The 26,370-nt window shown below is 32.2% G+C and overlaps 1 protein-coding gene and 1 long non-coding RNA gene across 2 annotated transcripts; both read left to right on the top strand.

Annotated features, from left to right (window-relative positions):
• Positions 1-6,413: 6,413 nt before the first annotated feature.
• LOC140436832 (uncharacterized) lies at positions 6,414-9,709 on the top strand. Its single transcript, XR_011950311.1, has 2 exons — positions 6,414-6,798; positions 7,678-9,709. It is a non-coding gene; the product is annotated as an uncharacterized lncRNA (long non-coding RNA).
• A 3,706-nt stretch (positions 9,710-13,415) lies between these two features.
• On the top strand, positions 13,416-22,431 carry LOC140436831 (uncharacterized). The gene is made up of 2 exons (XM_072525964.1): positions 13,416-13,989; positions 18,923-22,431. Exons 1-2 carry the CDS (start codon positions 13,758-13,760, stop codon positions 19,987-19,989), a joined length of 1,299 nt encoding a protein of 432 aa, XP_072382065.1. The 5' UTR covers positions 13,416-13,757; the 3' UTR covers positions 19,990-22,431.
• Positions 22,432-26,370: the final 3,939 nt, after the last annotated feature.

Here is a 26,370-nt window from a genome sequence, read left to right as displayed (position 1 = left end):
TTATAATTTAAATTAACTTTAAGGATGCTATTTTTAATCAAATTACGCACAACGCACCACACTAAAGCGTCAAACGAACTTATAAAACTTAAATCGCTTATACACACTTTACATGATTTATCATGTGATTTGTCATATGATTTGGTCTTGAAGTGAAATTTGCATGTTTACACTGTGTGCATCAAGTTAGAATCTATGGAGAGGGCATCACGTGACTAAAAACGACCTCACTTCGGCCATATTGTTAAGATTGTTTTGACACTTTTGACAGATCGTATATGTTTGTTTGCGCTTGTTGTTTTTCGAATATTTTTACTCGATTTTGTCATAAGTACTGTCATGCGGCTCGTCATAGCTTGTCACAGGAGAATAGGACGGTACATGGTGAGAATAGTATCAAAAATGTGTGCAAATACATATTGCGTATTTAATTGTGCTAATAATAGCAAAAATAATAAGTGTAGTTTTTATAGGTTCCCAAAGATTACATATAAATTAGAGAAAAGAAAAAGATGGATACGTGCTATTAATATGAAAAAGTAAATATCACATAACTTCATTTTTATGCAATTGAAATAGGAAAAAATTAAATAATTTACCTTAAATGATATTTTATAAGGCTTCAAGCTAACTGCAGAGTGCCTGATGACTTTAGCTTTTATATCATAACTTTTACTATTACTGTTTTTAAATATGCTCTTTCGCGTGAAAAACTTGATTTGCCAGTACTATATTTTTCCCTTTCTTTTCTGTTTATGGTTGAAAAGATATATTATGATGAATTTTGAGAAACCCAGTTTTCAATACTACATTTATTTTGTACATAAACTAAAAAAATATAATTAAAAAGTTAATTACTAATAATTGTCAATTTCGCATGTATTTAACAATGTCAAACATATGTCATATGTTTAACCTGAAAATTGGTATGTCCAAAACTGTCAGATGAAGGCGGTAGGTGTCGCGTCAGTCACGCACGGGGCGAATTCCGCATGATTTTCGGTAATAATACGGGTAACACCAACATATTTAAATATTGCGCCTTATTCTTATGTCAATTCAGCGACATTCCCTTAGCGAGACATTCTTTACTTTATTTATTTATTTTTTGTTTGTTACATTGATATTGAAATTGTGTCGTATTTTTCTTTTATTATTTATTTATTTAATTTTATTCTTAGTTTAGTGTTTTATAGTCTTCTTAGTCATAATTTTAGTTTAGTTTCTTTATTAATTATTTTTAATTTGGTATAATATCAACACTAAATTTGATATACCTACCCTGTCCACGATTTCTTCGTAACAGCCACCTGCGAGCCCAAAGGCGTCTGATCTTTTTCTTCTTACTGCTGCTGTACGCTGTACGCAGTTGTTGCCGGTGTATTATTATTAAAACTCGGGAAGCCAATGCAATCAAGAATTTATTTTCCATTTTAATGGTTTCAAAATCTAATAGTTGATACCTATACTATGTCTAGTATCTCTATGACCATAAACAAAAAGAAAAATCAATAAAACCTCACTCATTGTCACTCATAGTCATAACGTAAGTCATAACTTATCATGCAGTGTAAACACGATTTTTTAAAACATCATAAAAACGAGGAATCATAACATATGATATTGTCATATGATAAAATCATGTAGTGTAAAGTCTACTTTAAATTAAAACGTTCTTCCCGCATTCCTTGTAAATTTAACACCCTGGCTGATTCAACAATTGTTGTAGGCATTATTTTTAATTTAAATTTTGTATATAAAATACACAAATTCACACAATTTAAATGTAATAACGATCTGAACAAGTTCCAGTAACTAGCGAATACCAAAGAATATAGACGCTTAAGCGTCTACAGTCCATCTAATTTACAAACCGTTGCACGTCATCGGCGTCATAGTCCGTGACGTCACATGATACCAACACGAAATATTTAGGCGGTAGGTGTGTTCTTTTTTAGAATCACTTTGCCGAGTACACTGGCATTACAGCCACTAGACATATTTTATTATATACGCGTAGAAATAGTATTTAAAGATTTCTATTAATGTTAACTTAAAAAAATACACAATAATATGTTTCATTTAATTTGTATAAATGCTTTATAAAGCGTTTTTATGAAGAACATTTGTTCGGAACACACTGTAACTATAATCGAACGAAGGTGATATTTTGGCATAAATTGGTAACACTTATTTGACAGTTGCGGTGTTGACACTTTAGTTTTGTTTTTATTATTTGCTATTAATTAAACTATGTTGTTTTTTAAACAAGCGGCTCAAATTGTTTTTAACAAGATTTTTTTTAAGTGTTGTTTTGTTTCTATTTATTTACATTAAATATTAATTTATTTTGTTGTATAATCCACTTTTGCAATAATTATGTGACCTATTTGATTTAAAATGGATTCAGGATTTTTTTATACTTTGGCAACTATGTCAACTTCGATCTCTGTCAATGATGATGACGTGCAACGGTTTGTAAATTAGATGGACTGTATATTCTTTGCTAATACATTAACAAAACGGTATTCAGATACCATTTCATCCCAAAATTATAAGAAAATAGTCATAAAATTGAAATCTGCTAAACATCTGTTGCAATCTGGCAACTATGATTATTATAGTGTTTTCAAAATTTTCACAGTATTCCCCAATTTATTTGCTAATCTACTACCAAAGGCCAATTATAATTTTTTTTCTAATAACTAACTGCAACTAATATCAAATAAAACAAATATTCATTCGTTCGTGTTTCATATAAATGTAAAACTTTTTTAAAAATACCCGATTTCATAAAATAATACTACTCGCGATCATAAAATCCGGGTCATATTGAAAATCGCCGTTATTTCATTTTTAACGAGCTTTTCGTAAATAATAATAACACAAATACAAACTAATGCAGAGAATTGTTGTCAGCTTAGCGGTTTCCTTTGTAACAAATAATTCCAATAATGCCAATTGCGCGAAAAACTGTACACTTCCCAAAATGAACGGTACCTGTAACTGCCGCTTGTTTTAAATGTCTCATTTGTGCTTCGACTTTCTGTTCAAACTCAAAAACAAACGTTTATTATTGCCGCTGTTAGTGTTTATTAGTGCCATTATTAGTGTTTAATATTGTTTATTTTTTGCCAAAAATGCCTTGACTGTTGTTGAAACGGCCACGCATTGTTGCGTTTGTGGAAGACGGTCACACTCAACGGCAAGTCGCAAGAACTGTTGGCGTAAGCCTTTCTACGGTTCAACGAGTGCTTCAACGCTTTCAGAAGACGAGTTTGCTAACCAGACGACCTGGCTCTGGACGAAGAAGAACGACCACGGCACGAGATGACCATTTTCTTGTATTTCAGGCTTTACGAGACCGGACCTCAACTGCGGTTCTGCGTCGAAATTGCCTACAGGAAGTACGAAATTGCAATGTTAGCGTTGCAACAGTCAGGAGAAGACTTCGTTTTTCTAGACTATCTTCTCGGGTAATGGCTACAGGACCGCCACTTGGCCGGGCGCATCGAGTTGCACGACTAGCTTTTGCTGGACAATACGTGCATTGAGGAATTAATGATTGGACAAAGTATTATTCTCAGATGAATCCCGTTTCTGCCTAACTGGATCCAATGGACGTGTTAGAGTTTGGAGGAGAACCGGTGAACGATTTTCACAAGCTTGCATTGCTCCAAGAATCCCATTTGGTGGAGGCTCGGTCATGGCTTGGGGAGGTGTATCTTCCGACTTCCGCACAGAATTACCCTTCATCGAAAATGGGTCCGGGAAAACGGGAAAATGGCAGGGCTTGAAGAAGACGCCGTTTTTATGCAGGATAACGCGCGACCGGACGTTGCCAGGATCAGTATGCAATACATGGACGAGGTTAGAATTACGAGGTTACCCTGGCCAGCTAGGTCTCCGGACCTGAATCCCATCAAACATCTATGGGACGATTTGAAAAACGTATTCAAACCCATACACGTCCTTCTAACAACGCACAGGAGCTTAAGGATCTGTTAATAAGAGAGTGGAATAACATACCACAACATGTAATCCGGAGAAAAATTGAGAATATGCCCCGTCGTCTGCAAGAGGTTATTAGAGCAAGGGAAGGCAATACAGGATATTAGTCATTGAAATTCCACTGATGTTTTACCACGTTCTGTATTTTTCATTTTTTATTTCGCATGTCTGTTTCAACAATTTGGTTTGTTTTCTGCTTTTTTAATAAATACAATAAAAAAACCGTTTTTTTTTCTTTCAAAACAAACATTGATGACAAATAAAAAATACATTAGCTTAAAAAAAAGGTTATTACTGCACCAGATGCAAAAATATTCAAGAAACTTGAAATTTTCAAGGTGACCCGGGTTTTATGATCGCGAGTGTATAATAAAAATGTACTGTTTGAAACTGTGGCGGCTGGTGTGGTAAAATTTTGGGTAGGCCAAGCCAGCAAATTACATAGCTATGGTCACGGGGTCATGCCCCCCCCCCCAACTAATTTTTTAATGATTTCTCTGTTCATTTTAACTTCTGCGTTGTATCTAATTTTTGCGATTTTTGATTTTTCATCTAGCAAATCGCGAATTACTGCAAATTACTTAAATGTTCCTTGCAACTGAAATGTTTTTTTAAGGAGGCAGACATATTTTTTTAGATCAAAGTATCCTTCACAATTCTATACATATTTCTTATTAGAAAATAACAAACACGGCCAATAATATAGTCTGTTTTTCGTAATACTATCAGACAACCATTTGTAGATATCATACCAAGAGCAATTAAAAGTACGCACCTTTTTCTCATCTTTTTGGTCAATTCGCAATGTTATAGTAGGCCTTTCATTCATAATAATTTTTTTCTATCAATTTCAGTTCTTCTAGATAATGGCGATTCCAACAGTGAAACAACAATGTCCAAACACTCACTATCAACATTACTATTACTGCAACCTGGTAAAGCGTCATAAAAACTCATTTTTATGTATCAGTTATAAAACAATCTCACATATATAAGTTGTATACAATCAGGCGATATAGAAATCACGCAAATGTGATTTTTTTTCTTCGAATTTTACGAATTTTTTAAAATCTATTTGGGCAACCGTGCACTTGTTTGCAATTGTGTTGTTTGTTTAAAAATATGTTACAATTATAGATTATGTTACATATTTTTTTATCATAATTTAAAAGAAAATTTATATTACAATTCGATAATTACGTTACAGGTGACAACGATGGTCATCGTAGGCCCGATCGTCTGGTGCCTAAACAGCAAGCATAAACACGACAATATAAATCGTTGTCCGGCAAGCTGCTTAATTTCAAACGCTTTTTGTACGGGGATCTTATGTGAGCTGGGTCGGCCAGTTCCGATCGGGCCTATTAATGATATTTAAAATGCCTGAATACGATTCGATGCTTTCTGTGGTAATATAATAACTTAGCTGTTTTAACGGACGCTAATGTATTGAGTGATTTAGTACATTTAAAAGTTATTTACATGCATTAACATACTTTTTAAATTATGTTTTTCAATTTTAAAGCCCTTAAAATTATTGGGTAGGCCCGGCCTATCCTGCCTACCCCCAAAAGCCGCCACTGGTTTCAAAGCATATTTGAGTCATAAAACATATACATAATAAGGACATGGCAATACTGCAAGCAAACACAAATTTGACATGACATGACGTTTATAGTCAACTTCATCGGCAAGTCGGCACTTATTGGCGACGTGCAAGTACTTGGATGTGATACGAGAAAAAATCGTGCGCGAGTAGCGGAGAAATCTTGCATTTTTTACTGCACATTTCATAGATTTCATATTGTCAATTGTCAAATTGTCATATTTCATATTTGTTTGTTTATTTACACCTTCTGTCACTGGAGAAAATGGGATTTAGTAAATGCTGTGTTATAAATTGTAAAAATACAACAAAAAATTGTCAATTTAAGTTTTATTCGTTTCCAACTTCGAAGCACAAATTACTACAAAGAGAAAAGTGGATTTATATCATAAAAAAGCATAAGTAACATAACCTAAATTATGGAATATTCTTGCGCCCGATTTTAAAGTCAGTTTGAAATAAATAATAAATAAAAGTTCACTTTTAAGTGTAAATTTTAGTTTCATAAATTCATAACACTCACTTAGAGTTCACTTTAATCCAAAAATCATATGGCTCAGAGGTGACTGAATAATTACACTTGCTTGTATTACATAGCTTTGTCCATTTTTTCTTAATTCTTCCACATTCTTAACAGTATTTGCCACTACTAAAGCTTTTCCCTTTCACTCAGTGCTTGGTTGAAAAGTTATTTGGTGATTTACTTTCTCAAATCCAGTTTTTATTATTGCATCCATATTAACAGTAATGCTGTAATTTAATAATATATTTATTTGTATTTACACTACATACAACGGTTACCTTTTATCACAGTATAGACAACAACCAGTATTCCCACTCCGCTTTGGCGCGAAAGTTCGCGCATTTTACTCGCGCAGACAGCGACGCCATTTTCTCTGGACTCCGAAAAATTTGACGGCTCTCATTGGTCGTTGGCCATTGTCATTTGTCATAGATAAATAATATAGAGGCCATTTGGGCCATTGTATTTGTTTACTTTTTGTGTATAGTATTTATAGATACAAATAAACTTTATACATTTTTTATTTCGCAATTACGTTGTATAAGTACGTCGATATGTACAAAAATAAAAACAAAAAGCCTTGCCACACTTGTGCAGCTACAAAGTGTTGTAATAATTCTAGGAAAAGTATTGTTTTCTTTCCAAAAGATGTTAATAGGTGAGTGTTAAATTAGGATTAAAATTGTGTATTACAGATGTTAAGATGTTATATTATTTATTAACGTTTCATCGTGTATTAAAAAAATGTTTGGGGCATTTCGCATTTTAAGGCACTCTAATACTAACATTTTTCTCTATATCCATAGCTGAACTTTTCACTACTTCTAAAAGAAAAAGAGAAAGCTTACATATGTGTTACATCTTAATTATTTATTTTATTTACCTTCATTAATAGGACATCTTGGAAGACATGTTTTGGACTACTGCAGAATAAGTATGATCAAAAGTTGATGAGCCCTCTGTTAAAGGAAAGTTTGTGAGAACTGCAGAAGGTTGTAATCGATTTCTCATATCATTCAGAAACATCTTATTGTCGAAATGAGTACCATAAAGACGATGACTTCTATGTAAACGTTCTGCCTTATTCAATAAATCTTCTCGTCCACATGCCATTAACCAAATTTTTGCCTAAAATTAATAGGAAATGCATTGAAATTATATAAAAATTCATAGATTTTAGTTAAATTAAAGATAATCAAATGCATATACAATAAAATTGATTACAGTGATATAAAAAATTAATAGTATTAATTAAATTACCGTATATAATATTTGTTTTATACTTATTTAAAACTTGTAGCTTCCCATAACACAAATTATAATTTCGTAAAAGTAACTTATATTTTAAACCTTCGTATACATTTTACAAAAAAAAAATATGGCAAGTTTTATACTTATTTAAAATTTGTAGCTTCTCATAACACAAATTATTATTTCGTAAAAGTAACTTTATATTTGTAACATTCATATACATATTTTACTAAAATAAATACGGCAACACTGTGACGCGGTGCCTTGAGGAAATATATTTGGTTAGGTTAGAGTGCCTTAAAATGCGAAATGCCCGTTTATGTAAGCTTTCTCTTTTTCTTTTAGAAGTAGTGAAAAGTTCAGCTATGGATATAGAGAAAAATGTTAGTATTAAACATAAACCATCCACTATAACTGTACTTCAGGATATTACTATTACTCCTGGTAAAAACAACATATTCCATGGAGAACCTGAACATGTAACTACACTTCCAGTAACACCAAGTTCAACTCAAGTGTCACAACAATTATCAATAAATACTCCCCGAAAAAATGTATTATGAAGTACAGTTATACAATTAAGGAAGAAAAACCATTATTTAAAAAATAAACTTCAGAAGTTATAGTCTACAGAAAAGAAGTATATTGACAATTGAAAAATTGAAATTTTATAACCTATTTGTGTGGATATTTAATAAAAAAATGTTTAAGAATTCCATAGTTGTGAAATATGTGGCATATACTCAAAAAGTGTAACCAATTTGTGAGATACTATTGTATATTCATATTTAACGGATATGAAAATAGAACTGGTGAGACATATGGTAATCTAAAAATGCCTACTGGTGATTTTATTAACTTTATTAGTATACTTGACTGTCTCTTTCACAAGAATTTTGACATATTAGCTGTACAGCCGAATATTATTAAAACATATGTTTCTCTATTTAGTACAATAAATTTTAGCCACCCTTGTGAACAATTTCCACTAAAATATTGTAGAACTTTATTTAGCTGTGTATGTTTGTACTATTCATTAAAATTCATGAAGAGAAATTTGAAACTGAAAAACATGAAAATATAACCAAAAGAAAAAATAATAAATTGATTATTTGGAAACATCAATAAAGCATTATTTACTTATTTATAACAATATAAAAAGTCAAAATACTCTTTTTTTATTACAGTGATCAGATAATATCGATTAATAATTAATATACCTATTTAGGGGTTTTCTTCACATTATCTTATGTTTTTAGTGAGATGTAACTAAAATATCTGATCATATTCCATAAAAATGTATTGAGTATTACTTCTAATTAATTATATTGACATTAATCAAGATCAAGTAAACAACAATGTAAAATATCATTCAAAATCACATTTGAACAAAAGCAATTGTTTATAGAATAATCCATACTCCTAAATTCCTTTAGCTAATTTCTTTTCATATTCCTTTGGCATATTAATTGCAAAGCCGAATATTATTAAAATAAAATATTGTATAACTTTATTTAGCTGTGTATGTTTATAATATTCATTACAATTCATGAAGAGAAATTTCAAGACTGAAAAACATGAAAATATAACCAAAAGAAAAAATAATAAATTGATTATTTGGAAACATCAATAAAACATTATTTACTTGTTTATAACAATATAATAAGTCAAAATACTCTTTTTTATTACAATGAACAGATAATATCAATCAATAATTAATATACCCATTTAGGGGTTTTCTTCACATTATCTTATGTTTTTAGTGAGATATAACTAAAATATCTGATCATATTCCATAAAAATGTATTAGAGTGTTTCTTCTAATTAATTAATAATTAATTATATTGACATTAATCAAGATCAAGTAAACAAAAATGTAAAATATCATTCAAAATCACATTTGAACAAAAGCAATTAATTATAGAATAATCCATACTCCTAAATTGCTTTAGCTAATTTCTTTTCATATTCCTTCCCGTTCACTTCTTCAGAATTTACATTTCCATATATCTCATCTCAGAACTAATTATGGTTCAAATATAGGTATGATCTGACTTCTCATACATGCAAACCAGTGCTCATGAGATATAATTTGTATAACTTCTGAAATTTTAAACTACAAAATGATACTTTGTAAACTTAATGTGTACTTGTTTTATACATGTATATTTGATTTTTATCTGTAATTGTATTTATCTACAATGTATTTTTGTCTAATTTTGACAGTGGGTCTGTCACCTTTGTTATTATTAAATAAACAAATAAATGTAATATCTAATGCAACATGTAATAATAAATAAAGTTCATTTAAAAATTTATTTTTTATTTCCACAAATACATTCTTACCATTAACAGGATGACGCTACTTTTAGCACTTTGTACGATTCCGTTAGACGTCTAATGTACATCAACAAGGATTGTAAGAAAAAACTCAAAGAAAAATTGTGCTATGAAGTACAGTTATAAAATTATGGAAGGAAAACCATTATTTAAATAAAAAATTCAGAAAACATTCTGTACATTCTACAGAAAAGAAATGTGTCGATAATGTGACAATTGAAGACTACATGGCACTTACATCTAAATTTTGTCCTTCGTTAAATTTAGCTAATTTCATAAATGTTCAAATTTTACAGTCTAGAAAAAGGCAAGAGGTAGAAGATTCAGTAATCAGTTTAAACAGGATGTCTCTTAATGTACTTCAAGGGGCCAAAAGTTTTACAAAAATGTTTTGTGTAGCAAATTTTGTTTACCCAGCCCTAATATATTATTTAAAAATAATATACCAGACAGCTACTCAAAAAGTGTAACTAATTTGTCGGCTAAAACTGTATATCAATATGTTAATGTATATAAAAATAGAACCGGTGACACATTTGGTAATCTAAAAATCCCTACTGGTGATTCTGCTGACTTTATAAGTAGGTATACTTGACATTCTCTTTCAAAAGAATTTTGACATATTAGCTGTAAAGCCGAATATTATTAAAACATGTTTCTCGACTTAGTACCATAACTTTTAGTCACCTTTTAAACAAAGTCCACTCAAATATTGTACAACTTTATTTAGCCGTGTACGTTTGTACTATTTATTAAAATTCAATAACAGAAATTTCCCTACTCAAAAATATGAAAACAAAACTAAAAGAAAAAATAATAAAATGATTATTTGGAAACATCAATAACACATTATTTAATCGTTTATATCGAAATAACAAGTCAAAATAGTCTATTACAATGAACAGGTAAGATCAATCACTAATCAATATACATATTTAGGAGTTTTGTTCACATCCTCTTGTGTTGTTAGTGAGATATAATTAAAATATATTAACTGATTTCAAACTCTGTATTTGAATTTTGAAATGAAACTTTGCATTTTATTCCACTTTATAACCATACAGCTTTAAAACTAGCATATTTATTAAAAACTGTTGCATAACTCTCCATTTGATTTTTTTTTGATAGTGTATAAGACAGTTCTGTAACAAATAGTTGTGAAACTTTAGAAAACAAAATCATAAATACAACGCAAAACAATTTTAGGTTTTTTTTTTTTAATTTCTCGAAGAATGAAAGAGTAGCAAGAAGAGTTTTGAAATTGGTTGAAATTAAAATCAATTTTGTTAAATAAATCAAAGTCGGCTCTGTCGCGTCCATATGTGCAGGGCCAGTCCACGGTTTTCGTCCAGAAAATATGGCGTCAAGGTCACCGAATTTTGTCTAAAAAGATCAAAGGTACCGCGGTAGAGTGAGAATACTGGTTGTTGTCTATACTGTGCTTTTATTAATAACATACCGACATAACCTCAATCTTACTTTTTCTTCTTATTCTTTTTTGGGGCTACGTCCTTGACATTTATCCGGTAACCTCGATCTAACATGAAAGTGCATTAAATTTTGCTGATTTACGACACCAGGTGTGGTTCTTCCGAACTTGCACGGTCCGGATTACCTACTTTTGCCCACGGTTCGTTTCACAAGGTATGATATTGCGCATGACATTTGACAGCTGGCCCAGAAGTGTGACGTAGTTAAGATCGCCTGAACCACCTCGAACCCATTATTACAGCTTAACGTACACATTAATTTTGAAATTATGGTTAAAAAGTGATCTAATTTTTTTTTAAATGTTTTGTTTTGGTTATAATTGAATAAAAAATATATTTTCAGTAGCGTAAAACCTTTACTTCTCCTAGAGATTCAGGCGAAATATTTATTTTTGTTTTCATACATATACTAATAATATAAGTACTCTTTTTGTATGCAAATCCATTGAAATTTAAAAATTTTCTGCAGAGGAAATACTGTGAATAGGTAAATAGTAGTAGATTTGCTTATTCTGATTCACTGTCACTCACTTCCAAGCAGTTTTACTGAAATAAAAACAAAATAGAGTACAATAGAGAAAAATCTGTTTTACAATTCAACATGGTATTTTAGATGAGTTATAATGAAATTTAGTAAAATAAAAAATATACACATTACTATAACCTACCGATTATTATATGCAAAATTTACTTATCAAACAATATAATAATATGAAAATAAGACACAAATTAGTTCAAACGCAAAACACAATAAATATCGACTTCAGACGACTTTACACCGGCAAGACAGAAAGCTTGTATAAAAACAAAAGTTCAACAATATTATCGGTTATTAATGGTGACTATTGCAAATTGCAAGTTATGAGATAATAAATATATTTTAAAGTATCTCAATACTGACTGAGTCATCTATTTTATAATAGAAAAATAATTTAGATATATGCTTATATTATGTGTCTTTATACAAATGGTGTTTAGTTACTACCTATTTATTTATACTGTATAGTATTTTTTTGTAAAACTGAAAGTTTTTATTTGCCATTGTATATCTGGTTTTGTACCAATCAAAGTACGCTGTGCAATTGCTTGTTGCAATAGTGACAATGAAGATAAAATCTTTAAGTTTCATACATTTCCTAAAGATAGCGTGACCAGAAAACTGTGGATTATATCTTGTTGTAGATAGGATAATTTTAATTGTAATACTGCAAGAATTTGTTATACACATTTTAAAACTGAAGATTACCAAAGAAATCTACAACAGGAACTTTTAAATTACGTTTCTAAAAAGGGTCTAAAACTCAAACCTGGGGCTCTTTATTTGCCTAAATCAACATCGGCTACCCTTTTAACCAACCAAAAGAAACGCGTACAAGGAGGCGAACACAGAGAGTCCAAAAAGTATGTTGAGCAGCTTCTTAGTACTTCTAGGTCAACGACGTAAGTCTAAATCTTTATTTTTATTAATTATTAGTCATGAAACCTTAAATAGTTTTTTCATATCGATTTGTTAAGTAAGAAACTAGCCTCAGCCTGCTATGCAATTTGCAATAAGAACTGTTTCGGAGGAAATCAATTTAGCATCTTCCAAAATAACATATTTTTCTTTGTTAAATCATGTTATCATTATTAAAATATACAATGTTATCATTATTATAAACAATATTAAGATAATTTTATGTGTAAATATTACAAAAAGTCATTTTAAATGTTGTGCAATATTGTGTGCCCTCACTACACTCATATTCGATGGCCAGCTAGCTCATTCGATATAAATAAAGTTGACTTTGTTATTATTTATTTTGATTTTGTGTTTTGTTCAGTAGGTATATATACGTACAAATTTTGTGTACCTCCATTACCACTTTTCTGTATCTTTTTAAACATCTGAAATATCGAACTCTGGAGTATAAGTTAATTAACCTGTACCTACGTGTAATAAAAGATAATTAAAACTTGTCTTATAAAGGATATCTATGTTTTATAAAGGATAAATATTATAATAACATAATTTTATCATCTCTTTATAATTACTATAATTAAATTAGCCAAATTATATAAAAAAAACTTAAAATTCAAAGTCTTTCCTATACAACTACATTCAAATGTTGCGGGAATAAGCGATCTTGACTACGTCATGCGCGAAAGCGAACCGATTTTGGAACATTATGTATCATACCTTGCGTATTCTACCGATTTTACTACACAATCTACCGATTTTATTTTTTATTTTTTTACGTTTGGGAACACTAAGTCTGTTGTCGTGTTGTGGTTAATAATAATGTTTAATGTTGATTGTTGATTGTTTAAATATTATCAAACAATATAGACGCAGTAATATATTCTTTGATATTGTCAATGATAATTTATCATATGTTTATGATATTCTCAGAGTATATATCACAAATATACTCTGGGGGTATATACTCTCATACTCTGGTTATTCTTGTGTGTAATGTAAACTGATTGTGTGTTTCCTTATATAGAATATTTCTTTTTATATATTATTTAAATACATAAAATCAAGAGTATTCAAATGGAAGTAAAACTAGAAATTAGCGAGGAAACCTGTAAAGTGAAAATAGAGTATAATGACCTGAATGATGCTGTTTTGGGTGGCTTGAAATGTGAAATTCAAGGAGAATCAAATAGGCAAAGTACATATGACACATTTGATTATTTAGACTTGAATGAAGATCCTATAATTACCAAAATAGAACATGGGAATAAACTTAACCCATTTGAAGAAAAGCAAAAAATTGAAAATGGTTAGTAACTAGGTATATATTTAAGTTTTTCTCTCATATTTAGAAGTAGTATAATTGGGAATAACTTTTTTACCATCTAATATCATTTTTATTTTAAATATAATTTAAGCCTATATAAGAGACAATCACAAATTAAGTACTTAGTTAAATGATATTTTGTTAACAAAGACAACTTCAGCAATGTCCTTTCAAAATTTCTTTAAAATAATTCATGAAATTCAAATCGCCTCAACTAAAGATTCTTTTCTAATCTTGCTTTGACTCATCTCTATCAGAATATCAGTTAATGTGACAATACAGATCTCACTATTCAATGAAAGACTACCAATAAAACTTTGTTGACCACATTTTTTCTTATACATATTGAAATTTCAATTTTTTCATAATTAATGATTTTAATATAAAGGTTTACCATCAATGTTTACTCTAGGCCTAGTAGCAATGACTATAAAGGAAAATATATATTTTTGAAAATATCAAGTATTTGTATTTCAGCCCAAAAGTAAAGGATAATTCTAATGGTTCACATAAATGTTATAATTTCTATCCATATACAATTTTTATCATTTATTGAAAAATTCAAAGAGTGTAATGGTAAAACTTTCATTTTTTCATGGAATTAAAAAAAAGACCATTAATTAAGATGATTGTTGTGTATGTTATCATATTTCAAATATTTATGGAAGTTAAATGATGAGAAATAATAGAAATATTAAAATAAAAAACTTATTTGTTTCCAAATCCATTTCTTTTCCAATATTAACTTAACATTTTTATTCTTCTTTTTTGAATTGTTCAATTTTGACAAACTTTATCTGATGGGCATTCTTTATAGATTCTTATTTTATCTTTTTAAACAATTTTTAGCTTCTCCTATAACAGATTATTGGTAAAGTATCAACTAAATATGTCCCATTTTATAGTTAGGTTTTTTAGGTTTTAAGGCCTTTTTTCTCATAAAAACTGTCTGTTCTAAGCCAGTAGTCAATTGGCTTATTGTACATCTTCCATTTCTTCATGATACATATTCCAGGATTCTGAAACCCTGTACCAGCTTAAACCGTTCTAGTCTATGCATACCATATATTTTTGGAGTCACTCTCCTTGTACCGTGAATCTCTTCAGCAAATTTATTTCAACAGTATATTCAAGTGAAAAAGTGAATCTAGTTTCAACATTTTCAAAAAATAGATAGTACAGTAGACTCCCTCTATAACGAGAACTGAAATAGCAGACTAATTACCTCGTTATAAGCAGATCTCGTTATATCCAACAACAATAATACTGTGCATACATATGAATATGTAGTTTTCTAAAACATTAACTTTCTATAGTGAAGCCATTCGGAGCAATATAAGATGCTAATAAATATTGTTTGAATGGCGTTTTTGAAAAAAAGTTGTTTACTTTTATTGTCAATGAAATACATTAAAACAAAAAAGAGTTGTTTACTTTTATTGTCAATGATATACGTTAAAACAAAAAATCTGTATTCTGTAAATCTGTATAAAGTGTATTTTCAAGAATAACATAAACTACTGCATATGCAATTGGAAGAAGTCTGTCGTTTTTGACTGCTTTAAATTGTCCAGTATTCTATCTATCATATTTTCTTTATGCTTCTTCATTTGCGTTTTTTCTTTGGATAAAGTTTCTGACAACCTTTAAAACACTTTCCACATCTTGTCTATTAGGACCTATATTATTAGATGTCTAGGGTCAACCCCCTACAATGACACTTCAATTGAATCATAAATTGTAAATTTCCGACTAAGAATCATAAATTGTAAGAAGTTTATTGCGGACGGCAGTTAAAACGGGTATTTATTTATAGCTACGGTCGGGACAAAACGTAAAAAACACGTTTTTCAATCTTATTTTATCTCGTTATAAGCAAATTTACCTCACTATAGAGGGTTATAGTTCAATAGAAATTTCACGTTACATCTAATGTACCTCGTTATAAGCGAAAACTCGTAATAACTGTGTTCGTTATAGAGGGAGTATACTGTATTTTAAGAATGTGTCCCAAATTAATTTTATCTGAAGTATTTAATGAATTTTCCCCTTTCAGTAAAATATACTTTAGGTCCTGATTATTACATACCCAATATTGTGTTGAACCAGTATGCTTACTCATGGTCAAAGTCTCTGTTGGAGATCTTTAAGATGTCATTGTCGCTAGGTGCTTCCTTACTATGTAAAAAGAAAGTTTATATAATGAACAACAAAATTTATTTACATTATTTATACAGTGTGTCAATTTTAAACTCACCCCCATCAATCCCCTAGGCCCTACCCACCACAACCAAAAAAGTTTAAATTGCAAACCACTACTTGTGCTACATCATTGAAAAGACTATAAAAAATTCTATCTAATGGTATAAAATAATAATTATAGCATTAATTGTGAAACTTTGATATGGAAAATTTAATGAGGTTTTTGTTGATTCTGTTGATGATCCTGTATAATTATTGTTTAATAATTATACAGGGTGTTAATATCAGCCGGCTTACTATGACTTTTGTATTTGTAATGCTATCTCATGTACCTTTATTTTTAATGATCAGTGCCATCGGAATTTATTTTTGGTTAAATAAAATCTTAATTTACCGTTTTTGCAAAACAAGTTGAAAACATCTGTTTTTTAGATTCTGTCAGATTCAATAATTTTTGGTTTATTTGAGAATTTTAAATGTCATTTGTTTACATCATTTGTACGATCGAGCTGTAGTTGTCACAATGGTTTACAGTATACCTGAACATGTAGAGATCATTTATCAAAATCATCAAAATATACTTTAGGTCCTGATAAAATACCCAATATTGTGTTGAACCAGTATGCTTACTCATGGTCAAAGCCTCTGTTGGAGATCTTTAAGATGTCATTGTCACTAGGTGCTTTCCTGCTATGTAAAAAGAAAGTTTTATTATGCCCATTTTCAAATTGGGGAAGAGAAGGAATATAATGAGCTATAGAAGGGTTTGTTTGCAATCTCTATTACTAAGGTTTTTGATAGTTTGGTGTGTACCCATATAACTTGGCAATGTAGGTAGATAATTGTAAATGGGCAGAATGGGTTTCAGCAAGGGAATTCGACTATTACAAATCTACTTGTATATTAAAGCAAACTTGTTAAGGCATTTGACAAAGTTAAGTAGATGCTATCTATACTGATTTCTCTAAGGCATTCGATAGAGTGAACCACATTATATTATTGACTATTATGCAGTCTTTTATACTATTAAGCATATAAAAGACGGAAACACAGGTTTCTAAAACAAATTTATATCATTTACTACCCTACTACGTATTTCTGTCTCAAATTTTATTATGAATTTAATTTGATTATTGCATTTCTTTATTTTTTCATTAACTTTCCCTTATTCTCAAAATATAAATTCAACTGAACGCGTGGAGATCATTTCCATATTGGCCTCCCAGAACCAGTGTTATTTAACAGCTGAAATATTTCATGAAAGGCATCCGGACAAAAATATAAGTCACATGTACATCCGCGATTTAGTTGAAAAGTTTAGAGAAACGGGATCAGCGCAAAATAAAAAAGGGCTGTCCCAAGATTACTGAATGAAGCATCCCAAATTGAGGTCCTTGGAAATTTTGCAATAGAGCCTACTGCATCAACACGTCAAGTATCTGCAATGATAGGACTTTCACATGAGTTGGTTAGAAAGATGTTGATCTAGGCGATGATGATCGAGAGCGACGAATTGAGTTTTGTGAACTCATGACTGAAAGAATTCGCGTTGAACCGAGAATGTTAAAACATATTTGTTCCACTGATGAATGTACTTTTATGCTGAATGGTAATGTAAATAAACAAAACTGTCAGTACTGAAGTGATGCGAACCCGCATCGATTCAGCGAAGGTCACACTTAATATCCTGAAAAACGGAATGTTTGAGCAGGAATATTAGGCGATGCTATAATTGGCCCCTTGTTCATACCTGGCAATTTAAGTGGCGACATTTATCTCAGTATGCTGGAAAACACCATCGAACCTTTAATTGTACATGCATTAGAGAACCAAAGGGACGATCAAGGCAACATAGCTCTAGACGAAGTTTTGCTGCACTTCCAACAAGATGGAGCACCTCCTCACTATGCAGCTCCAGTTAGGCACTGGTTGGATACTAATTATCCGAACAAATGGATTAGGAGAGGTCCTATTGAGTGGACGCCGAAGTCACCAGACTTACCGCCACCTGACTTTTCTGTGGGGTTACCTTAAGTCAGTTGTTTATAAAACTCTACCTACGTCGCTTGGGGAATTGCGAGAAAGAATTATGCAAGCATGTCGCGCTATTACTAGAATATTTGCCAAAGTTCGTGCAGAATTTGAAAATAGGCTGTATTATTGTTTACAAAACAACGGAACCCACTTTGAACATTTACTTAATTGACATTTTTAACAAATTTGACAAATCCTCATTAAATTTTCCATTTAAGCCAAAGTTTCACAATTATTGCTTCATCCTGTATAATTATTATTATTACCATTGGATAACATTTTTGTACTATTTTCAATTATGTATCACAAGTTTGCATTTTAAACTTTTTTGGTTGAGGTGGGTGGGGTGTAGGGGGTTGATAGAGGTGAGTTCTCTTTCATGTCATTTTAGTTTCCTCCTACTATCCTAGAAATCAAGCATTTTTCGTTATCAGCTTTTGTTCGTGAGATATAACCCATTGTAAGTTTTAAAATTGACAGACTTTTAATATTAATAATATTAATTTTTGTATTTTGAAAACTATTTTCGAAGTGGAAATTGATACGTCATAAATAAACATATTTTAAACTTAAATTGTGGCTTATTTTCAATAAACATAGTAATTGCATTAAGATGCGACAAGAAAATAGCTTCAGAACAATATCAAAATATTTCTAGTATAGTTAATTTGTATTTTAGGTTACCTTCAAAAGGAAAACAAAATAGAAATTATGGAGACACCAATTGGACATTCATCTTACGAAGGAAATGATATGGGTCCACATACTGACGTAAAAACATTAAATCACAATATGAAAGTTACGACTGGACAAAGACCATACAAGTGCGAAATTTGTTTTAAGCAATTTATTCAAGCAGGTCATTTGAAAACGCATTTGAGAGTGCACACTGGAGAAAAACCTTACAAGTGTGAAATTTGTTGTAAACAGTTTAACCAAGAAAGTTCTTTGAAAAGACATTTGAGAGTGCACACTGAAGAAAAATTTTACAAGTGTGAAATTTGTTTTAAGAAGTTTACTACAGCAAGTCATTTGAAAACACATTTAAGATTCCATACTGGAGAAAAACCTTACAAGTGTGACATTTGTTTTAGGCAGTTTTCTGTGAAAAGTCACTTGAAAATACATTTGAGATCACACAATGGAGAAAAACCTTACACATGTGAAATTTGTTTTAAACAGTTTAGCCAAGCAGGCTCTTTGAAAGCACATTTGAGATTGCACACTGGAGAAAAACCTTACACATGTGAAATTTGTTTTAAACAGTTTAGCCGAGCATTTTCTTTGAAAACACATTTGATAGAGCACACTGGAGAAAAACCTTACACATGCGAAATTTGTCTTAAACAGTTTACCCAATCAGGTTCTTTGAAAACACATTTGAGATTGCACACTGGAGAAAAACCTTACACATGTGAAATTTGTTTTAAACAGTTTACCCAAGGAAGTTCCTTGAAAACACATTTGCTAGAGCACACTGGAGAAAAACCCTACACATGTGATATTTGTTTTAAGCAATTTTCTCAGAAAAGTCACTTGAAAACACATTTGAGAGTGCACACTGGAGAAAAACTTTACAAGTGTGAAATTTGTTTTAAGCAGTTTTCTCAGAAAAATATCTTGAAAAGACATTCGAGAATACACACTGGAGAAAAACCTTACAAGTGTGACATTTGTTTTAAGGCATTTTCTCAAGCTAGTGCTCTGAAACAACATATGAGATCACACACTGGAGAAAAACCATAGAAGTATGAAAGGTGTTTTAAATTTGTCTCATAATGAAGGTAAGATTTGGTGTTACGAGTGTCAGTCTAATAAAGCTGATAAATTGTACAAATAATTCAAATAAAATTAAACAGTATTGATCTCGCTATTATTATTTTGAAAAATTTAATAAACTTAACAAATGTTTCTGCCCCCTGGGGCACGGGTCCCCATTTCCCTCGCCCTAGTTCCGGGCCTGAGAATTAGTTAAGAATAAGCAATAAAGAAAAATAATATAATTTAGGTAAAAGAAATAGTACACATTAGAACAACTGATAGAGAAGAAAATGGCAAAAGGTAGACCGGTCCATCTGGCCTTTGTTGATCTAAAGAAAGCATATGACTCAATACCTAGAGTCAAATTATGGGAAGCAATGAATGATCTCGGAATCCGACAAACACTAATAAAAGCAGTTAAAGCACTATACAAAGAAAACAAAGTAGCTATTAAATGTGGAAATAAAGCCTACAATCCATTTAAGACGACAAAAGGACTTCTACAAGGCTGTGCTACGTCCCCTACTCTGTTTAAAATATTCTTGGAAAAGACACTCAAACCATGGAGGAGAAAGTGCGAAGGAATGGGCATACCAGTAAGAGACGAATACCTATACACCTTAAGTTTTGCCGACGATCAAGTAGTCATCGCACAAGATGAAGAAGATCTCAGCTTTATGCTCAGAAAACTAGAAGAAGAATATAAAAACAACGGAATGGAAATAAACTTAGAGAAAACCGAATACCTAACAACAGAAAACAAGGATATGAGAAACCTAGAGATAGACGAGGGAAGACAAATAAATGGAACAGATAAATTCAAGTATTTAGGAACCATAATATCGAACCAGGGAACAACAGAAGAAGATATAAACAACAGACTGAGACAAACAAGAAACTGTATAAGACAACTAAACTCAGTGTTGTGGGATAAGAACATTACGATAAAGACAAAAAAGAGAATATATAATACCCTGACAAGAAGTATCCTGACATATGGGTCCGAAAACTGGACAATAAACAAGAGAAATAGAGGTAGAATAAGAGCAGTAGAAATGGAGTTCCTGAGGAGAAGCTGTAGACTTACAAAAAGAGACAGAATTGAAAACGCAGAGATTAAGCGGAGAATGGGAGTGCAATCAGACATAATCGACTATATAGAGGAGAAGAGACTATCCTGGTACGGCCACGTCAGAAGAGCGGACAGAGGACGCTGGATAAACAAAATCACAGAATGGAGCCCGATTGGAAGAAGAAAAAGAGGAAGACCCCGAAGGTCATTCAGAGATGAAATCGACGAGGCTATGGAGAAAAGAACCCTGCGAGATGGAGACTGGAATGACAGGGAAAATTGGAGAAAACGGTTGAGTGAAGGAAGACAGTGAAAACTGTGAAAATCCTTAGTAGTAGTAGTAGTAGAAATAACTAATAGGTTTACAATCAATTTATTCTATCTTGGACGACTGTATCTGTCTTTCTGGTGCTATGAAAATACACCCTAAAACAGACAATCTACCCAGTCCCTTAGGCTCGGGATCAGCATATTGGTCCACTGGGCAACATCTTCCGTGTTCCACTATTCTTGCCGTGTTTCCATTGATCTTTTTTTATGGCTGTTGTCAAATTCTCTTTTCACTCATAGAGATGTCTCCTTTCTACCACTAACACATGCAGATGAACACAACCCGTGATAGTCCACAAGACCATCGCAGATACAGTCCTGTCTAATTTTATCATGAGCCTAATATTTATATCTAAACATAATGAAAAATATTATTAATTATTGTGTTTAGTTATTAATTGCCAATTAGACAATAATTATTGTATTGTACATATTTAAAGTGGTAATTTAATTATTAAAATAGCGTTTTGATTTTTTTGCATTATGTGTGAAGGACAAGTTACATTTTCCTACTATTCTTTATATTCCCTGGGGGTGGGGGGATAACCCCCAAACCCCCCTGGGTGCGCCACAGGTACACAGTGTGCCATTGGCAAATATTGCTGTGCAACAATATGGTTCACAAATACATAATGGCAAATAATATTAAATTACCTTGGCAGTCAACCTGTTAAAGCTTATGGTTAGTTGTTGTCTGATGGTAATCGGCTTTACTGCAATTTGACAAATGTAGGTAGGTTCTTAAGGAGAAGGTTAGGATAACAATCAGAAAGAAAAAGAATACTACTGATACCATTAATCAATTGAAAATAATATAATTTGCAATCTTTATGGGAAAGTAACAGTTAAAAGAAAAAAATGTGTTTAGTTCAAACAAATGTTTTATCAATAAAGTGATATAAGGCTGAATGCTCGAATAAATGAATTTTAATCAAATAAAAGACAGATATCGAGCACAGTTTTTATTAAATCTTGCCCAAGTACTTTCACTCTTAGAACACCTTCAGGGGCATTTCGTCAAATTAGGCTATCCAACAATATATATGTATATAGAATGTCATAAACATTAAAAGATACATTGACACAACACGACACAAGGACAAACAGTTTAAAAATTATTGAAAACGTCGAAGCTACATATTGGGTGGCATCAGGAGAGAGAATGGCTCCTGGACTGTTCTCTCTCCTGATGCCACCCAATATGTAGCTTCGTCGTTTTCAATAATTTTTAAGCTGTTTGTCCTTGTGTCGATGTATCTTTTACTGTTTATGACATTCTATATACAACTGATCATTCAAGGGAAAATAGACAGCAGAAGGGGTCCAGGGAGGAGAAGACACTCGTGGCTCCAAAACTTGCGGCAATGGTTCGGATTGTCATCTGCTGAACTATTCAGATCTGCCGTAAACAAAGTCAGAATAGCCATGTTGATTGCCAACGTTCGGAACGGACAAGGCACATGAAGAAGAAGAAGACATTCTATATATATATATATATATATATATATATATATATATATATACAGTAGAACTCCAATTATCCGGATCAGATTGAGAAAAAAATCAAGTTTGTATAGGCGCCACGTCCTGTATGCAGGAGCCACGCGCAGTAGTTGACCCTTCTAACTGCGAACACACTGTAGTGTAGGAGACTATGTAGCAGGTGCCGCGAGCGTGAGTCATCGCTCCTCCTCCCTATAGCCGGTTGCTATCGCTACACTAAGGCTACACTCCTGCACTAGTCAGTCGTTCAGGTTCAGTGCTTCTTCACCCTGGAGTAGAGTGAATTGATGTGTTGACTTGTCCGTGTTCCTTTGTGTTTTGATTATTGTGTTCAGTGAACTACGATGAGTTCTAAGAGGAAACGTGTGGTATTATCGTTGGCCGATAAAATTAAAATTATCTAACAGTTGGACAAAGGTGTGTCGGGTAAACATTTAGTCGAGGTGTACAAAGTGGGAACGTCAACAGTATCTGAAATTAAAAAAAAAATAAATTCTCTATTGTAAACTTTGTATCCGTCCTCGAGAATGAAGACGGAAGTTCATCGAGAAAGAGTATGAAAACAGCTGAAAATAAAGAACTGGAAAAAGTGGTGTTTAAGTGGTTCTTGCAGCGAACATTGAGGAACCCTTCTTCAGGCCCTATTATTTGTGAAAAAGCTATGTTTTTTGCCGAGAAAATGGACAGTGTGGGTTCAATTAAAGCGAGAAACTTTTAAAGTTGAATCAGATTCTTATGACCCTGCGTTTGTGTATACAATGCTGATGAAACGGGCCTAAACTGGAAAGCCTTGCCAAAATTACATTGGCTTCCAAAAGATAATCAACTGCTCCTGGTCACAAAGTAAGCAAAAGCGCATGACTACCCTTAATTGTGCTAACGTAACTGGAAAACATAGATTACCCCTACTCATGATAATAAAATCCAAAAATCTCAGGGCGTTCAAGAACGTAAAAAAACTTCCCGTGGTGTATAAAAACCAAAAAAAAGGCTTGGATGACTGCTACTTTATTTACAGAGTGGTTTGATGAAGTATTCATACCGGAAGTCAAAAGACATTGGGAAAAGAAGGCAGCAAGGTGCTGTTACTTCTTGATAATGCACCCACCCGCACCCCTGAAAACCTGCTAGAAAGAGAAAATGGAAGATTTCGAGCAATGATTTTGCCACCAACGTAACGAGTTTGTTGCAGCCGATGGATCAGTCAGTTATTGAAACAATGAAGCATCATTACAGGAGGCAATTCATTAGGAAACTGTTGATAGAAAATGAAAATGAAGAAGGCATTGTCGCTCATCACAAAAAAATCAATTTAAAAGATTGCTCGTATATGGTGGCGGAAGCGTGGAGTATGGTTACGGCGACTATTGAGAAGGGCTTGGAATAAATTAAAAGGAATTTCAACAAAGGAGGAGCTACAGAAAGAGAATCGCCGGCTCTACACTTGGAAAGCCCCTGGAGACAACAAAGATAGAATCGTTCCATCTATCAGCGTTCTAAAATACTTGATTGGAGTATACGGGTTTTCAGGTCCTAGCGGTAAAGTGCCTTTCCAAGGTTGAATTGGATGTGCAGAACGACTAGTAATTCGTTTCCATGTGATATTCTGATGATTGGGCACGTCATTTTCGTCGTCATTGTCATCCTCTTTTTCGTTATTATCTTCCTGGTTCTCACTATTGTCTTCCATATCTCCCACGCTCACTTCTTCCTAACAAACATTTTCTGAAATATGTACCACTTCATCATCGTCACTGTCGGATTCTAGAATGGAATCTTCAAAGTCATAAACACAAATGTCTCTAATTTGAACATTATTTAGTTCTTTCTTGCCATAAAATGATTTTAAGAAACAGGTTTCATTTCTGTTAACACCTGCAAAAAAAAAATTATGTTATAAATTATGGACCATTGTAACTTTAAAGTAACACAACATTTTTTACTCACAAAATACCTAATATTTTATTATCAGAGCGTATATTTGCTACAATAAGAGTTAGAATGTACTTACTTTTAGTTTTATTTTTTTTTATTTCGTCAGCTAGTATATAAAGTACTTGAAATTGTGATCAAAGTCACCTATTACAAGGCTGCAATACTACTAATGACAACTGCTAGAACCTACGCATAAAATATGACCTTGTGTATGATTGGAATGTTCTGTGGTAGACAACTGTCTATAACCGTATAGTGTCACCTAGGGGGAACAAATAAGGGTCTAACCACCTTCTGTTGTCTCCGGGTGCTCTGTGGAGGGCTTCGAATATACTGTCGAGAGCTCCTCTACTTAAGTCCATTTTCGGGTTATGGACTTAGGCAAGATATTTCTTACATGACAATTTCTTCGTCGAAATAAAACACCAAGTTAAGTTGAAACAATTCTCAGCCACAGAGTATGGAAAATAAATGCAGGAAGCAGAGCCCCGAGAGTACTAAGCTCTCGGAGAGCCCGTGAGGGACTGACCTGGCTGACCTGAAAATCGCCAATATTTATATGCGTTGTTCGAGCGATAAATAGGGGTCCAAGGTATTTCCAGGTCAAGAGCCAATGGGAAAATTCGAGGCGGGGCGATGCGCATCGAAATGCGTACTAGTCCACAGACTATGGCATTCGATGACAATAGAAACAACCATGGTACAATGAATACACATTCATTGTACCATGTATTCAATGTACCATGAGAAACAACGGACGTTTACGGAAATATCGGGTTTAAGGCCGTATGACACTATGCATTTTCTTGTATCATTTCTTATATCGTTTCTGATATAGAAAGTTATTTATGTTTTCTTGTATCGTTTCTTGCACGTACATTTGTGCTCTGTATGACACTATGCAAGTTCTTTTATCGGAAATTGTATGTGATTCGGCACATGATTGGTCGAAATTTTGACACATAAAAATAGAACTGCAGTACCCCACGCCAGATGCTACTGATTATTTTTTAAAATACTGTGGTTCAAAAATGAAAGAAATAAAATGTCCCAATATTAAAACTAAATTGGAAACCACAATTTTTGAACATATTCAACAGGCTGTAATGGAAGACAGAAATAATAAATAATTTGGTTGTAATAATTTATTTGTTTTTTTTTACAAATTATGTTTGAATGGCATGCTCTTGAAATTCTACTCTTTTATTTGGAGATATAAAATAATCTTTAAACTCATCACGAATTTTTAAAGCGGTTATGTATTGTTTTTAGTAATACATCCCTCCTACTTTCAGTAGTTGCGATGCTATTTGATCCCTGTGATTTATTGTTTTTCAATTTGGCGACTGCTGTTCTAATCTTGGTTATTGTTTGTGGTCACTTTTTTCTGATATCTGCTTGGTCTAATTGTATATCAAAGTTTTCCTCCAGTCGCCATTATGACAGAAGTTTTACGTTTTTGCTTTTGGAGCTTTGCGCACAAATTGGCGCATTTCTTGTACAAGAAACTGCAGCGGACACAAATT

Source organism: Diabrotica undecimpunctata, chromosome 3 (assembly GCF_040954645.1).
Source record: "Diabrotica undecimpunctata isolate CICGRU chromosome 3, icDiaUnde3, whole genome shotgun sequence".
NCBI classification, from domain to species: Eukaryota; Metazoa; Arthropoda; class Insecta; order Coleoptera; family Chrysomelidae; genus Diabrotica; species Diabrotica undecimpunctata.
This window is presented reverse-complemented; position numbering and strand designations above follow the sequence as displayed.